Below are 17026 nucleotides of genomic sequence, written 5' to 3'. Positions count from 1 at the left end.
AATCTTGGAAATTTTTCATACTTTTGAATGAACATCATTTGATCCCTGAGGTATTTATGAATATCGAGAAATTAGGCAAAATGTGAATCCAGGATATCTTGGGACAGAGTATAGAAGGGTGTCGGGGGCCGTACCGGACTGGAACCCCATTTAGAATTCAAATTTTTTAAATATACATAGTAAAATTACCGAAATTGTGGCGCGGACTCCCCCCTTCCCACACCGGCAAACACAAATATCCCCCTCCCCTTGGAAAAGAAAAATATGGATCCGCGCAGCGTTAGACACCCATTTTAGTATGTAAACTCAAAACATTTTTCTATTGAAGAGTATGGGCGGCCAAATATCGGTTCTTCAAACATACTGAATTAATTAACTTATTTTCTGCAGACACTTAGCGTCATATAGTCTCAAAAACATTTTTGCAGAAAATACGCAATCGCAACCATTTTGGATATTTCTAGGACTCTCACATCAGTCGTCGAAACTCAACTCATATTTTACGACTCTTCTTGTTTTGCGGTCCATACTTCAATATTATAGCTGATAACCAACCAAAGCAGTGTAATACCTCTCTTTCTAGTAACTTGAGTTACTTTAAAAAAAGTAAGCATTGTCTTAGTTTGTTGTTTTCAGAATTTTATATGCATTATTTCAATAACAATTTGTTGAAAACAATATAACATATTTCATTTGTAATGTTTGTACGAAAAAAAATAATTGTTTACACAAAAAATGCAGTGAACAGCAACTCGTATTCTAAATCAATATATAACAAAGCGTTATACTTAATCATAATCATAATATAATTATGCTTTGATTTTCAACAGAACTAGAGCTTTTCATAAAGCATATCTAGTACATGTTGTTGCATCAATCTTTCAAGTTACAAATAAATATACAAATCCTTAAAAAACTGCATGTGAGAGAAATGATGTCAAGCAAAATATGAAAACAGCTATCAAACAAGCAAAAAATGTAAAAAAAAAAAAGAAAAAAAAAAAAAAGAAAAAAAAAAAGAAAAAAAAAGTACAATAACCAAAATTCTCGCTGTACATAAGTTGTATATCCTTCGACGTATCTTTTTTTCCACATGAAAAATATTCAAAAAATATATTTAGAATATCAAATAAGAAGAAAAATACAGTCATAGAAAACGTGTGTTCAGCCTTTTCAGTGAAGAATTTCAATCCTGCTTTCGAATATCGACAGCAGTATGATCACAAGGGCGCCAAACAGGATGCCGATGTTGTGGTAAATAAAGGTTCTGGTATTGGTGGACCCATTCTTAATCAACGAAGGAAGCTGTAGTGTAGGGAAGAGAAACGATAGAAAAACAGACTTAAAAATAAAAAAAGAAACCCCACAAATGTGAAATCATATTTTTTAAAAGTAGACTTTTCCATCAAATAAAACATATCAATTTAAATATATGTAAGCTTTTTTTTTTAATAATCATAAATTTTAATTAAGAAAATGCATAATTAAGACATAAGTGTTTGCAAAAATTATGTTATTTGAAAAAAATGCAGAGGAAATGAGCATTTAAATACGAAATCGATCAATTTTGAAATCATATCATTCATTTCCACAAGTAGATTTTTTAGTCATTTTGGTTTTCACAACAAATTCTAAATTTTACCTATCAAAAAACCATTTCAAAAGGTTGCCTGCAAGAAGCTGCAAGTCTGTAGCTTTACTGAGTTACGAATTTTCCCCGTATAGAGCTACAGAATTATCTGTCGCTAGCTTGCAAATCACTTACCATATCTACTAATGAAATATACAGAAACATTCCAGCGGTGATGGAAAATATCCAGGGTCTAGCCGCTATGTCCGATGAAATTGGAACTCCGATGAAAAACCCCACGAAAGCAGTGAGAGAAGAGAAGAGATTGGCAATAAGTGCTTTCTTGAAGGACAGTCCTTCGTTGATCAAAATTGCAAAGTCGCCTATTGGTAAATTGGAGAGAGTTTACAACTAAAATTTGGATATTACGTATATTAAATATGGAGTTGGAAAAAATCTACGCCATAATTTACGAAAAATAGGGTTTAACATGTATATCTGACACTTCCCATCATATAAATTCCCACCAGGAAACCAAAGTTTCATCAAACGCCCTTATTAATGAATTTGTAACGAAATTATTTTATAGACCGGATATAGCGTATTACGCTTAAAACGAATGTCATAACTGTTGGTCATTGGCACTTCTATAGAAACATTTTTACTGTGCTATATAGCATTGTAGCTACATTGTATGTCTAGTACATTGATGTCCTTACCTAACTCCTGAGGAAGTTCGTGGCAAAATATCGCTATAGTTATGGCGATTCCCTCCAGGAGACTTGTAGAGAACGAGGCTGCGATGGCCAGTCCATCTGTGAAGTTGTGTAAGGCATCTCCAACAACAATCATAACAGCCAGTGGCGAGATTTCTTAAAGAGTCCATGAAATCATTTGTAAAGTGTCGTTTATAACGTAAGGTACATGATAAGAAACGTAAAAGATCAATCCTGACCGCTGTAATTATTTTATAAGCGAGTTATTGCATAAAATATCAAAATTTGACCAATTCACACCTTTATGATAACGAATATGGACTCTGCCGGAAATGACGTCAAGATAGATATGAGCCAGGTAAAAAATAAGACAAATTGGCTTGATAAACACTTAATAAATAACAATAATAATGTATTTATGGTACCATATTGAATAAAAAGAATTGCAAATGAATATATTTTAATTATGTCTACATATATAACGTTAGCATTTGACGTCATCAACTAGCATACGGTTGCTGAGTTGTACAGTATCGGAAAATACGAAAACTGAACTTACTTTTCCTGCCTCTGGCGTTTCTTTGCTCTTCACTCTAAAGTTAGCAATAGAAAAAACATTATCGCCAAGAAAAAAGGTTTTGTAGCAATCCCTACAAAGATATACTTGTCTTTTCCATACCTCTTTTTCTTTGAGAATTGCATCCACTGGTTGGTTATTGAAGGCGGTCAAAATAACAGGGGACATTTCTCCTTCTACTTTCTGAAATATAAAATAAAGCATTAAAATGAATTAAAATTGTATGTTATATAAGGGCATCTGTAAATGTTTTTGATTTGACTTTGTGTATTGAATAACGAATCAGCCCAAAGACCAAAAAGTAGGAATGGTATATGTAATGGTCGAAATATCTTTTTGATTTACTAGTATCTCTTTGATTTACAAGTGATAAATCTAAAAGGATTACCACTTTGTCTGAACCAACTGCGGTAGGTTGAAACAGTTTCTGTAAGTATTTCAAAAGGTGTATCAAATCAATATTTTGACATTATTATACTAGTATTCTGGTCTTTATGCTTGTTTTGTTAAGATAAAATTAACCACAACTAAACCAATGAAAAATATTGATTTGCATGAAAACGGATACATTACATTTTATTTAGCATTTATCGTTATTTTTATATCTATTTATGTATATCTATTTCACTGCAACAAAATAAGCCAAAAAAAAAAAAAAAAAATAAGTAAGATGTACGAAAAGTAAAAGACAGATTATAAAAAAAAGGCCCAATGAAATTTACCATTCAGCAACATTCCCACCTTGATGAATGTTCATCTTGGGGATATACAGAGAAGATTTCTTTTAATGGTGAGTGATGGTTTTCTTTAATCTATCAAGATTTATACAGGCAGTTTTCGAATGGTTTGAGGATATGTAAATAGGGGCTTCAATCCATTATTCTTAACATTTTTTTCTGGTTTGATACATGTACCATCGTCGGAAACCCACGGCAAACGCAAGCTATACTGGAGTGGATTCATGACAATAGACATATATATATGTATATAATGTATTTTATCAATTTTGCCTTTTTTTCTTGAAGGTCTCTTTGCTGTTTGTACCTGTACCTCGTTTACTAGCATTCTGACACGATTTGGGACTTTTTGAATGCTGTCACAATGGGTTTCAATGCAAACAAATAACTTTTGTCGTTTCTTAACGCTTTTACATTTTAACCAAAATGATCTTAACAGTATTTTCAATTGCAATATTTTCTCTCTTTTTCATATACGTACTCATATGCGTGAGAACATTACGGTATTGTCTTTTGAAAAAACTATTAAAATTAGCATGCAGGTTTTGTTGACTTTATCAACCTTTTTCAAAAACACAAGAACAGAATCCATCGTTCTATCATTGTCGAGTATTTAATCATATATATTATGCAATACAGGATCATAAATTAGTGTTTAAAATTTATTTATGTATTGCTCACCCTTTGAACAAGGACCATTGCCATCTCCACAAGGTAAAATATGTACACCCCTGAAATAAAAATGTATTGATTTACACACAAAAGTACAAGGTACATGTACATGAAATTTGAAAATAAACAATGACAACTTCGGAACTTTCCGACAGAGCTCGGAAAAACTCCTCGGTTGTTTTTCTGCTGGTCGGAAAAGCTGGTCAAGATGATGCGATTGGAAAATAAATACTGTTCCTACAGTCCTGTACTATGAGACTCATGAAAATCGGTATTTGTACTCAATCTACAGTATACTTTGAATAATAAAAAAATCTAAATTTGTGAAGGAAAAGACCCCGGGTATGATAGAACGCTGAGCAACTACCTTAAAAATGTTGGAATATAGTCACCTTTCATTGAAGATTGGATGAAAGTATAAATGTCCTTGTTTGTTTGTTCTTAGTATTGTTTTGTTTTGTAATTTTTGCAAAAGTATGTTAAAATATAGCCTTATAGGCTAAGTATATGCAATATCACGTTGTACACTACGTATGTACAATGACGCTTTAATGTATATCAAAATTACGCGCATGTTATGTTCAAACAGCAATTAAGTCATACATTTTGAAATTTGAATAATAAGTAACCAAAGACAAGTTTCTTGAATTGTATTGAAAAATAACCGTTCCGTCTCGACAATTTGTCAGTTTTCCCTAGACACTACTATCGTTTGTTCAGTGATAAAACTGAGATGTCTTTGGATTCAAAGCATAGTTTTCATTTAAACAGCTTTTTGTGGCAGCAAATACGACAGAAAAAAAAAGTATTTTGCAACTTAAAAAATATGAAATAAGATTTAACAGTGTAAATATTATTTACTCTTAGGTGTTTGCATTATCTTTGTCACTTAACATTAATCGTAGCTATAGTACTCCGATGTCATTGACTGCAACACGTTATATTAATGAGATGTTACTTTGTTCGGCTCGTTGCAGTGCACACAATAAGTATAAATCATTAATATGAGACACAAGTATACTCTCTAATAATTTTCCCTAGTCAGCGATTCGAGACAAGACGAACGATTTACAGCTGTCCTTAAAGTCTAATGTACTTTTACATTAGCATATCTAACAGAAAATATGCAAAATATGCGAAACAAAAAAGCCCCTGTATCGCACGTGCATTTTAAGAACAACCGAACCAAACATGTTCTGTTACAAAATTTGTAAATAGGAAAAAAAATTAAATGCGACTTAATTAGATGAGTCGTATACATTTTAGGTCACCTGAGTCACTCCTGGACATCAAGCAGTCAAACTGCTGGCATGATAAGCATTGAGCTCTCTACCAAAATTGTGAAATTCGTGACCCCAGGGTCGGGGGTTCTCACCGTTCTGGCGCTAGGGTGGGGCTCTAATGATTATATATAGTGAAAATGCATTAATTCTTTAAAAATCTTTTTGGGGAAAGAGAAAAAATAAGAGCTGGAATTAATATTTTAAGATAATTTGTATGTATAACTTGAACATAACAAATACCGGTACCATTACAAGTTCAATCAAATATGGCTGAACCTTGAACAATTGGAAAAAAGGTACATGTATTCATTTTCATCAAATGAATACTGAGTGAGCTATCCCCAGAGTAAAATGTAAGTGCCAAGGGTATGGAGTTAACCAGTAGTACATGTACAACCATAGAAGTACAAACATGCACTCCTCTGGTACAGTAAGAAAGAGTCGGAGAAAGTGAGAGATAGAGAGAGGGGGTAAAGGGTCTTACCCAGAAGGAAAACGACCTTACCCAGAAGTAGAACCATGCAGTACCACTGGTACGGTTCCACGTGGTGCTCCTCTTCTATGTGGACAGCATTATGGTCACGGTCTAGATGTGCGTCTGCTTGGTGATGGTGGTCATGGTCGACATTGTTACCATGGTGATGGCTGTCACCCGCATGCGTGTCTCGTTTCCGGTGATGATGGAAGTCATGTGACTTGGTATGGGTGTCGTTAGTTTTGGAGGTGGGAGAGGGACCATGGTGATGGAGACCCAGAGCCTATTATTATTGAATAATAAATAAAAACCCGGATGAGATTTTCTTTTTCATTTTTGATAATATCGTCTTTAAAATCACTTTTATACACGTATTTCAAACCATAAAAATAGGCGCCCTTGCCGATGTCTCTTTTAATTTGTAACTATGTAATTATACAATGACTAAAAATACCGTGCTCTCTCTCTCTCTCTCTCTCTCTCTCTCTCTCTCTCTCTCTCTCTCTCTCTCTCTCTCTCTCTCTCTTATTAGACATACTATATGCAAGGCGTTTTAGTATAAAAAGCGAAGAATTTTATGCTGGTATGCATATATATTTGTCATGTTCTTGTTTTTGTGTGCAACTCTCACAGATCTCTATGTGATCAAGAAACGGTAAACAAGTTTGATGGATGAAAATAAATCTGTCGTTCAAACTGATTGAATGTGCATAAAGAAGAATCGTGCAGATTGGTTGATAGGTTAAATTGGTAATTTAATACGAAGTCAGTACCTTTTTCGAGTTCAAACAAATCTAGTATGTAAAAGGTAACAACATTAATGAATGAAATTAAGTTTTAGTCGTATCATTATGAAACAAGGTTTTGAAATGCAGATAATGCGGACGGTATGCATTTTATGAAGACGGATATAGCAAGTTTATTTTCTAAACATCTATTTATGGCATTGGTTCATAAATGTTACTGGCTTGAATCCATAGCTTATTTCATCGCTTTATCTACGTACCGTGAATTAATTATTTGCACCATTAAAAAACGTCATTCACATTTCTAAAGAAAAATAAGAGATTTTACATATAATATACCAAATGATATTCTCATAGCTAAATGATCGAGATGCTGTTACAACAAAGGTACCTATTCAAATTTTTCAAAAATCCGTCTTTCATAAACTTGCATTATCGATTGCATGTACATGACGCCAATAAATACGTCTAGTCACGGATAAAAAACGGAATAACTCTATTTTAAAAAATGATATTAGCTAGGAAACTGTACAAAAAGAATCATTCTACCACAAAAGGCAGGTTTCCGAGAGCGCAAGGGCGTTGTTCAAAACCCACTCTTGCGTACGCTTTGTTCCCGTTTCTATCCTTATGTGCAGATCAAGAGTTGTGGGTGTGGTGGGGTGTCAGACCCCTCTGAAGAAAGTACAAAACTACCGAGCCCACTATCGAGATAAACAGAGTAAGTTTGACGATAACCCAAGGGAATATAGTCTTCTATTCAGTTGCTGGGTAACTCTTAATAAAATAGTAAATTAAGGATGTCGTGTACTCAAAACACACTTTACGGAAACCCCTTTATAATCGAGTCCCTCTTCTAGTACCGATAATTTAATAACAAAGTAGCAATTATTATACCAGTTCAGGGTTAAGACAGAGCACGTAACCTACATGTAAGTATACTGCAAACTGTACAAACATATAAAAGCAAAACCGATGTCTTCAGGACCGAGACATTGACACAGTGTCTTGATTTGCATATTCTTTTTACGTTGTTTCTCTTTCATAATTTATCATATTAACTGGTTTACTCTTCTCAAAAATTAATATGTTGTGTGTAAGCTAAATACTCAGCTTCATGTGTCATTTAAGTTCATTGTTAAAAAAAATTAATTAAAACTAGCTATTCTACGATCAACTTTTAGTTTCATGTCGAGTTAATAGAAATATCAAAATTGGCAGCAAACTCGTGTTAACATTATAAATAGGCATAATTTACCAAAAAAGTTGAATTTCTAGAAATTATCCTGTATGAAGATCAATGCAATCACAGACACCTTACCTTAAAATGTTGGGAGTGGAATAAGTTCCTTTATTATATTTATTAAATTTCTGGAAATTATTTTACTATATACCGTATATACTCGCCTATAAGTATGGTTCGCATATAAGTCGGTTGCCTTTTTCCAGCTTTAATTTGAAGATTTTGCTGTTGACTCCCTTATAAGTCGGGTTACTTTTTCAGGACAATTGATGTACAAATACTCTCAATAAAATACCACATTTTATCATACATGTTTTGAGTTCTAAAAAAAATTGTCCTTTTTTCACCCCATAATTGCTTCTTGACTATTTCTATCATGGGTCTTTGATGTTAATAACTTTTGATTTAAATACCATTATTTTTTATAACACTAATTACAAGTTGGTAATAGCTTCAAAAGGTATTTAAATAGATTGAAAATTTGATGATAGTGATTTATTTCCTTACTGACTGATTAGGTTGGTAATTAGCCCCTTAAACTGGGGTGTTGGCTTGTGTTGTTTTAGATGACATGACCCCTATATCTATTATCACCTTAGGTGTGAAAAACAGACTGCTTGAATTTTCTTTTTAAGTTCACTGCATTTATCTGTTTATTATTTAAAAAGAAATATAACTTACTTCTCTCTTGTAAAAATGTGTTTACTATGTCTCACCTATAAGTCGGACCCCCACTTTTCACTCAATTTTCTACTCCCAAAAAATCCGACTTATAGGCGAGTATATACGGTACACAGAAATATGTCCGTGAAAAGTCATTCAAAAGCACAAAGAAACCTAGTGTTCTTTACAAAAGTTTAGATTGTTGAGAATCAAAAATTTTGTATCAAACAAAATTAATGTTGTTTCTCAATGATCTAAATTTTAGTAAAGGACAATATTTAAGACAAATGACATTGGTTCACCTGAAAGGACAACAAGACAAATGATGGTGGCCCACTACTCACCTCGGGAACTAGATGAAGTATGGCGTCGCTGGCCAGGGCGCCAACAGCTAGCCCCATGAAGACGGACAGGACGACATTGTAGGCAGTTTTATGTCTTTTGGCAAAAGGAATTATAAAAGCTCCCGCCAAGGAGCAGAGACAACATAACAAATTGGCGAGGGTACCATAACCGTACGCTGAAAGGGGAAACAGAAAAAAAGGTCTTCGATTAATGATTTTAATTCTAAAGCATTTGAAAATTCAATAGTACATTTACTGTACATACAGAGAAATTAGATTTGGTAAAAGATATATGAGATTTTTTTCCCAATCAAAATCCTAGTTCATTTGAAAATTTTAATTGTACATACATGTACACGCCAGACCATATTAAATTAGACATATCATTAATATGTAAGTATTTTTATCCAATCAAAAGAAGAATGATCATAAAAGAAATGTGTCGATAGCTTAGACAGACGTCTTTTGACATCACGATCTTTTGTATAAAAGAACAATTATTCCATCGACCAAGATGCAGATACTTTTTACCTAAGCTTGGGCTTGAGGACGCAAACAAAATGATTTCATGCAGATGAAAAACACAGCTGCATTTTAATATTATTAATATAACGCCCCCGTAGATTCATAAATTGTAACTGCTAAAAAGTTTTAAGTCATTTGAAGTAATAAATCAACAAAAAGATTAACTATTCGTTGTTCGAGAAAACGTGATGTAATATGCAAATATTTTTTTTTCTTGAACCTATGATGCATACATGTATGCTTTTGAAGCATTCTTTTTACGAATATTTTAATTTTTTTTCCCTCGCGAATTAAAAAGTAAAATAAATCGTGATTTAATGAGTTACTCACTTTGCGCCTGGGTCACCATTTTCTATAATATCTGGAAACCGTTATACCAATTGTCGTCTGCTATTTCGCATCTGTAAACAAAAAAAAAAAAATTAAAATGAAGGCTAAATTTGTTGAAATTAGACGTTACAAATGGCTTGGACGCAAAACCGCACATGATCATGTAGATAATTCCCCTTGGTTTGAAATTATGCAAAAGACGAAAACAGGTGTAGTTGAAGGGCTTAACATGGCGTGACAGTTTAGATGAGGGTCATTAGAAACCTCAGTCCTTTTTTTTAAATCATTGTTTTATGTTCGCAACAGATATGTTTTCTTAATGGTCTCTCTAGAAAACACAGAATTTAGTTTCTATTTTATGCAAACACCATTTATTTAGAATTAAAACTTCCAATATCATCAATGCAATATAAGCAATAAGCATGGAAAACGAATAATCTTTCTCTGTCTCTCATTAAGTATACATTACCACAGGTGCTTGAGGACAGGACCCCCCCCCCCCCCCCCGAATTAAACATCCAGGGTAGTTGACGCTTTTCTGATATAAATTCTTTTTTAAGTCATGTACACAACGTGTTTCATATCAAATATCTGAAAATTATTTGAAATAAACGATCGTTTATTTTCCGTTGATTTTTAGATATTTAAAATGGAACATGTTGATGTTGTGTACATGGCTTTAAAGAGATTTCTATCAAATAAGTCAACTACCCAGGGGTTTGAATTGGAGTGGGGGTGAGGGGGGGGGGTGGGGCTGGGTCCTGTCCCCCAGCACCTGTGTACATTACCCTTATTTCTTGGATGTACACCTAGGAGGGCTGGATGGATGGTCGCGGCCATTTTTAGATGGCACTGACCTCCTTTATAAGAAGAGCTCTGTATATTAACATAAAGGAAAATTAATAAAACTTGAAAGCTAATATTAATAGAATTTTTCTACACTGAATAATAGTTAATAACTTAGAACCATTTTAACAAGAGCTTGGACTTTGGGTTGTTGTTGACGTAGGCCTGCCTATTTCATTGCTAGCCACTTTGTCATGGCTCTTTGAAATCAACACGATTTGTCTGGCTTTTGAGCGAAGACTACGCAATCGGTGTTTATTTCGCTTGAAACAAGCGTCATTTTAACTTGTTTTGTCGCAATAAATAGATCGTTACATCCTACTGAAAGTCCAAGGTCTTGTTAAAATCATATCGGAACAATTTAAGGTAGATACTTTGTTGTCCACCCAGGCTCATTAATACTAGGAATTTAATATGCAACGTAATTAGACTCTGTGCGATCGCATTTAGATGACTTTAAAGAATGTGACCGCATATCATGGTTTTGGTTAAAATACTATTTTTTTAAACATGCAATACTTCTCTATATAGTGCGTGAATCATCACATTCGCTAATTGTAAAAAAGGGGATTTTAGAAATGACACTGGAATGAACATGTCTTATCGCTCCATGAATAGAAGAACTTCATTTAGAAACAAACAATATCATGAATTTCACTTGAATTATTTTTTTTTTCATTAAAACAAATCACGATATGGTAATTTTCCAAAATCTTTCTCGTTTCCGAGAAGATATAAAGAAAAAAACATAAACGAAATAAGACACTCCTGAAAGAGAGCATCAATTTGATTTATTGATTTTTAAAAATTGTTTGTATTTACATGTATATCTATTTTCGAGTTGAGTACATGATTAAACATCCCTGAGGATTAGTAACGTGTAGAGTTTGAACTTTAATTTTAGTTCCATGTAGTTCTGGATATATTTATGAACTATTATATACTACCCTTGAACAACAACATTTTTAGTTAAAACGAAACAAAACTAAAACAACACTACGTTCTAAAAAAGAAAGCAAATCATCGTTAATTTTTGAATCTATCATAATGGATATGATAATCTGCATAGGAAAAATGTTTGTGCTTATAGTAATTTCTTTTTTTATGTCCATTGGTTTTAACAAACATTTGTTCTAACGAGTAAACAATAAAAGGCGTTGTATACGGAAACGTTGACAATACAACAACATAAACAACAATTATTTCAACAACAAACAACAATTATTACAGTAACAAACAACTACATTTATTACAACAACAAGTAAACAAACAACATCAATTATTACAACATGAGAAAACATTTAGAACCATTTTAACAAGAGCTTGGACTTTGGGTAGTTGGTGTCAAACAGCATTGTGACGTAGGCATGTCTATTTCATTGCTGGTCACTCAGCCATTGCTCTTTGAAATCAACAAGATTTGGATGGCGTTTGAGCCAAGACTTCGCAATCGGTGCATATTTCGCTTGAAACCGCGTCATTTTTAACTTGTTTTGACGCAAGAAATAGATAGCTACGTCCAACCGAAAGGCCAAGGCCTTGTTATAATGGTTCTATTATTAGAATATAAAAAGAAGCTACAACAGGAAACAGTCTCTTAGAGATAGATTCTGGACAGCTGCTTGCGACATTTCCACAAACAGTTGGCCTTTATCTTTGAATGTGATATGTTGTTTTAAAAATTGTGACGTTTTTGAATTACTTTATTTCCCAATTTTGAAAAAAAAACTTTGGTCGTTTTATTTGAATGTTACTTTGTGTAAGATTCGTCAAATCAGAATGTTGCATTAACCAAATGAATTAGCTGTGGTGAACGAGGAAACATTAACTCCTGTACACATCAAACGCGGCTTTGTTTACATTTTTATGACATTGTATTAACAATGTCATACTCAAACAACTGTGTTCTCCAATAGCAATCTGCGTCCGTCATGTTTCTTACCTAACGTACAGCCTTTGTCATAATCGTGTATTACACATTTTACGGCATAGTTTCACACAAACGTCCGTGAATCGACCTTGAACGGCTTTGACAACAGGCAAACATCAAAGGTCGCACAGTATGAATTAAGGGGGTCTGACTTCTGATGATGTCACGGTCCGAATCTTTCTGACAGATTTTTGACAGGTTTTGGGTTTTATATCTCGATTTTGAAGCGTCCCATCTGAACAAGGAACGTCTTGGAGTGGCTATTATTGTAACTATTCCTTTCCGTATTCTATGTATTCTATTCACAGTCACTTGTTGTTCTGCGATGAAGTGTAGTCCATAATACAATAATTCTGTTAGTTTTATACTCTGTTGTAAACTTCAACGCTGAACAGCAATTCCGGTGACTCTGTTGCTCAGTATTTGCAAAACGAAGCCGGAGAGAATATATATGTATAATAAATGAAAAAAAACTCAGCGATTAATTCATGTATTAAAAAAATGTAATAACTCAGTGATTAATTCACCTACATGTAAAAATCTTATACAATCTCTCCCATCGATAATTGCATGTATCATATAACTCTCTCTCTCTCTCTCTCTCTCTCTCTCTCTCTCTCTCTCTCTCTCTCTCTCTCTCTCTCTCTCTCTCTCTCTCTCTCTCTCTCTCTCTCTCTCTCTCTCTCTCTCAGTAGGTCTCTATTATAAGCTAAGTCCTTGCTTAATGTTGATTCCACATGAAAGTTAAGAGACTTGGTAATGCCTGTCACGTCTGCGGACACCTGTCAGCCCCGGTCCCATGATTAACTGTCAAATGCACTTTACTCTCAAAAGAAGATAAATATATTGTTTATGTTGAGAATGCTAATACGGTACATTTTTAATTGACATAGAAATAACACGTATATAATTTTAGAGCCAGTTTATACGAGTATTAATCGTCACTGCATTGTGTTTATATACGAGATACTTAGTACAACTAGTAGGTGTATTCACATATGGCTTGTTGTTTTTTTTTTCTAAAACTTATTATTAAAAGTCTGAATCATCAACTCAATTTATGACAAAAATTACATTAGCATCAAAAGTTTTGCTTACAGTAGCGCAGTTTGGGTTGGTAACAGTCTAAGACTTTCCCTTTTCAAGAATATTGATTCGGCTCGGTTTTAATTTGACTTTTTTGTTGTGTTGATATTTACTGATTCATGTGTATTTAACTAATCAAAGCCGAGCCGAATCTCAGCCAAGATTTGGGGTACATTCGTTAGTCAAGGATGGATAATGATTGGGATGAAAATATAACAGAAGCACTACAAAGGACCGTTTTAAAAGAAAAGATAAGATAAAACGATAGTTAGATTTTCCATAAGAAAGAAACGTACTTTCCGGAAGAGTGAGAACAAGTTGCATTTCTTTCTGTTGCGGACGAAGGCGAGAGGGGTGGGTGGTGGTGTATAGCGGTTGTTAGTTTTACGACCTGTGCACACGTGCATGGAGTGGACACGTGCGTGTTAATTTATCTAAGGACTGGTGTGAAGTTGATGAGGTACTGGGCTATTCTCGAGTCCGAGTCGTTCTGAATGTCACTTAAGGTCACGCAAGTCAAGCAGACGATGGACGGGTTACCCGCCGACAGCTGGGAAATACTTCAGAAAAAGGAGAAGTGTCAGCATTTTGTTAGCGATGGCATGAAATGATGTCAAAGATTTGCGTGGAAAAAAATCAGGTCCATTTTTTCCCCTAGAGTAAAAGTCTTCATTCTCTATTATTGAAGACCGAGGTAGTCTATCTATATAGGTTTGATGCATCGTTGTGTTGTAATTTGTACGTTTACGTAAAAAAACACAAGTCTATTCGACACTCGTAAATCGACAACATATTTGGGGATTTTACGCCTTGATAGATGGTTGTAATTTGTTCAGAACTTTATTGTTCTTGTCTACTTAATGGACTTCTTTAGACTTCGTGTTTTCTCTTACGATGTACACAGTTTTTGTGGGGGTTGAAATCCGACATAAAAAAAAGACAACGACACTATAACAATTAAAGTCACTGACATGTTGAAAAATGACGATAAATACAATAAAAGTCTCTCTCTCTCTCTCTCTCTCTCTCTCTCTCTCTCTCTCTCTCTCTCTCTCTCTCAAGTAAAACGAAAAACATGAAATTATATGATCGAGCGACGTTAGTACGTTTAAAAGGTCCTGGCTACAAAATGATTTTGGGCAAATATCATAAATATGAAATTCTTACATATGTAAAGATAGTGCACATTTATAAAACGCGTTCTTCTTGATTTATACGAGCAAAAATGCTAAAAAGACTTTATTTATTAACGATGGAGAAAAGGGTGTTAAAATATATATGTTTCATTTAATAAAGTAAGGATTATGCATTTGTTTGATATTCATTTTGATTTCAAAGAAGAGCTCGAGCCAAAGATGCGTCGCTGAAAACGCTGGGCACAAGATGAAGAATTTAACATGCAATTATAATTGCTATTGGGGAGGGGCATTTATAGAATAAAGATCATCTCTTCATCAATCTTTAAAACTTCGAAAATAATGTCATAGCACAGGGATATAGGCTTCAAGACGCGTTTGAATCATGATATATTTATATAGAATGTAAAGTATGAAATTTGTTATGGAATTCCTTACTTACCAACAATTGGTGCGAGTATCAAATCAATTAATTAATACATATAATAATATAGCATTAATCAGTCCCGTCCTATCCCACTATACGCAGACTGGGAGAGTATTGGGTTCTCTTGACCCCGGCCTTATCCACGATACACCGTCGACCATTGTGGTCATTTTGAGCAGGTGCGACAAGTCATTTCTCTCGATGAAATATGACAGCGCAAAGTGTTATCCATGTCACATGAACAATTCAACATTTTTCAAGTAAAAAATTGATTCAAACTAAATATTTGAATTAAAACAAAACATATCAAATCTTCTGTATTAATGACAGTCTCGGTAAGAATATTCTATATCCTACAAAAGTTCCACACGTGCTTTGTGACATGTAACACAAAACGTGTGTAAAATAGAAAAAAAAAATTGAAATTAAGATTGCGTATCATTATAAAGAAACTTACTTTTGTTGAGTCGTGTTAAAGTTCCCGAAAAGTAATAACAGTCACTTGCACTGCAGACGGAGTCGGATTCAATTATGAGTTTCACGCCCGAATGTACGTGATATTGTATACAAGGATCGACTGGACTCTCCCTCTCTTTCTCTCTCTCTCTCTCGCTCTCTCAGACACGAACGCGCATCGTGTATAGCCCCAAGGTAAGTCTCGAGACTGTCCATAAACAAAAGCGACGAAATGCACGCGTGCTGTTTGTGCCAATGAAGACTGTCGATGTAATTAATAAATAAATTAATTAATCATTATCATTGTGGAAACACGGCGATCAACAGATATGTCGTATACGAAGAAAGTTCTTTTCTTTATGCGCTTTGATTTTTTATTTTGATTTGTGGTTTTGCAAAAATATATTGAATTTCTCACCTGGGCAGAATAAATTCTTCGGCGTCTTAATTATAAATTCTGAAGTTCATTATGCTCTCTGTCAAGACATACTGATTATTTGTGACTTTTTCCTCAATAAATCTATCAATGGAACACATTGAGAGATCGCATTTAACCAATAGACTCCCCAACTTCCACAGGAGCCTGACTTTATATCATGATTTTTTTTTTACATGAACGATGTGGCGCCAAAATAATTGAGCATCCACTTGCCGAGTGAAGCGTTGAATGACCGATTTTTTGCCTTGGCTGATGGCCTGACCAAAAAAAAAAAAAAAAAAAAAAAAAGAAAGAAAAAAAAAAAGAAAAGAAAAACGGCTTCTTTAAAAAGGGGGAAAACCCTGAATATCCAAATGGCGATGTAAATTGCATCATCACAAATTTGTTCGATTTAAAAAATCCTACTGAAAGATGAGAATAATTTATTGGACATTTAATTAGCAAAGATGGCCAATGAAGGAGCTTCTCAATATTGCTTGTCATTTGACAAATATTTTATCTTGCAAAAAATAAGGTCCTCGAATTTCAAGGACAGTGCTGGCCTTTATGCCATTTGGGGTCTATATGTATATATACTTCTTTCTTACTTTTTTCTTTTTACCTTCTAGAAATACAGAATATTTTAATGCATTCATAAAAGTTAATTAACAAACTAAGAGAAATAAGTTCAAATAAATCAAAATCAGTGTACGGAAGAGAAACAGTATAAGCATTTGATGAAATTGTAAATGCATTATACGAGCATTCTACCAAATTATACATATAAACAATATAAAATAATAAAATAAAAAAAATAAAAAATCATTAAGCTTTTCTCGACTGTGT

The 17026-nt window shown here is 33.8% G+C and overlaps 1 protein-coding gene across 1 annotated transcript; it reads right to left on the bottom strand.

The window, feature by feature from the left end:
- Nucleotides 1–681: 681 nt before the first annotated feature.
- On the bottom strand, nucleotides 682–15933 carry LOC105332660 (zinc transporter ZIP12). The gene is made up of 10 exons (XM_011435331.4): nucleotides 15764–15933; nucleotides 9882–9952; nucleotides 9027–9202; nucleotides 6061–6313; nucleotides 4282–4331; nucleotides 2966–3046; nucleotides 2846–2879; nucleotides 2290–2442; nucleotides 1766–1953; nucleotides 682–1305 (listed from the first exon to the last, which is right to left on the bottom strand). The coding sequence occupies exons 2-10, from the start codon at nucleotides 9898–9900 to the stop codon at nucleotides 1174–1176; spliced, it is 1086 nt and encodes a 361-aa protein (XP_011433633.2). The 5' UTR covers nucleotides 9901–9952; nucleotides 15764–15933; the 3' UTR covers nucleotides 682–1173.
- Nucleotides 15934–17026: the final 1093 nt, after the last annotated feature.

Source organism: Magallana gigas, chromosome 3 (assembly GCF_963853765.1).
Source record: "Magallana gigas chromosome 3, xbMagGiga1.1, whole genome shotgun sequence".
In the NCBI taxonomy this organism is placed as follows: domain Eukaryota; kingdom Metazoa; phylum Mollusca; class Bivalvia; order Ostreida; family Ostreidae; genus Magallana; species Magallana gigas.
This window is presented reverse-complemented; position numbering and strand designations above follow the sequence as displayed.

Bases quoted from the DNA above. Each gene is read 5' to 3' on its own strand.
- LOC105332660 (XM_011435331.4), bottom strand. The intron at 2,443-2,845 runs GTAAGTTCAGTT...GGACTCTTTAAG, and splicing joins AAACGCCAGAGGCAGGAAAA to AAATCTCGCCACTGGCTGTT. The intron at 1,306-1,765 runs GTAAGTGATTTG...CCTACACTACAG, and splicing joins ATATTTCATTAGTAGATATG to CTTCCTTCGTTGATTAAGAA.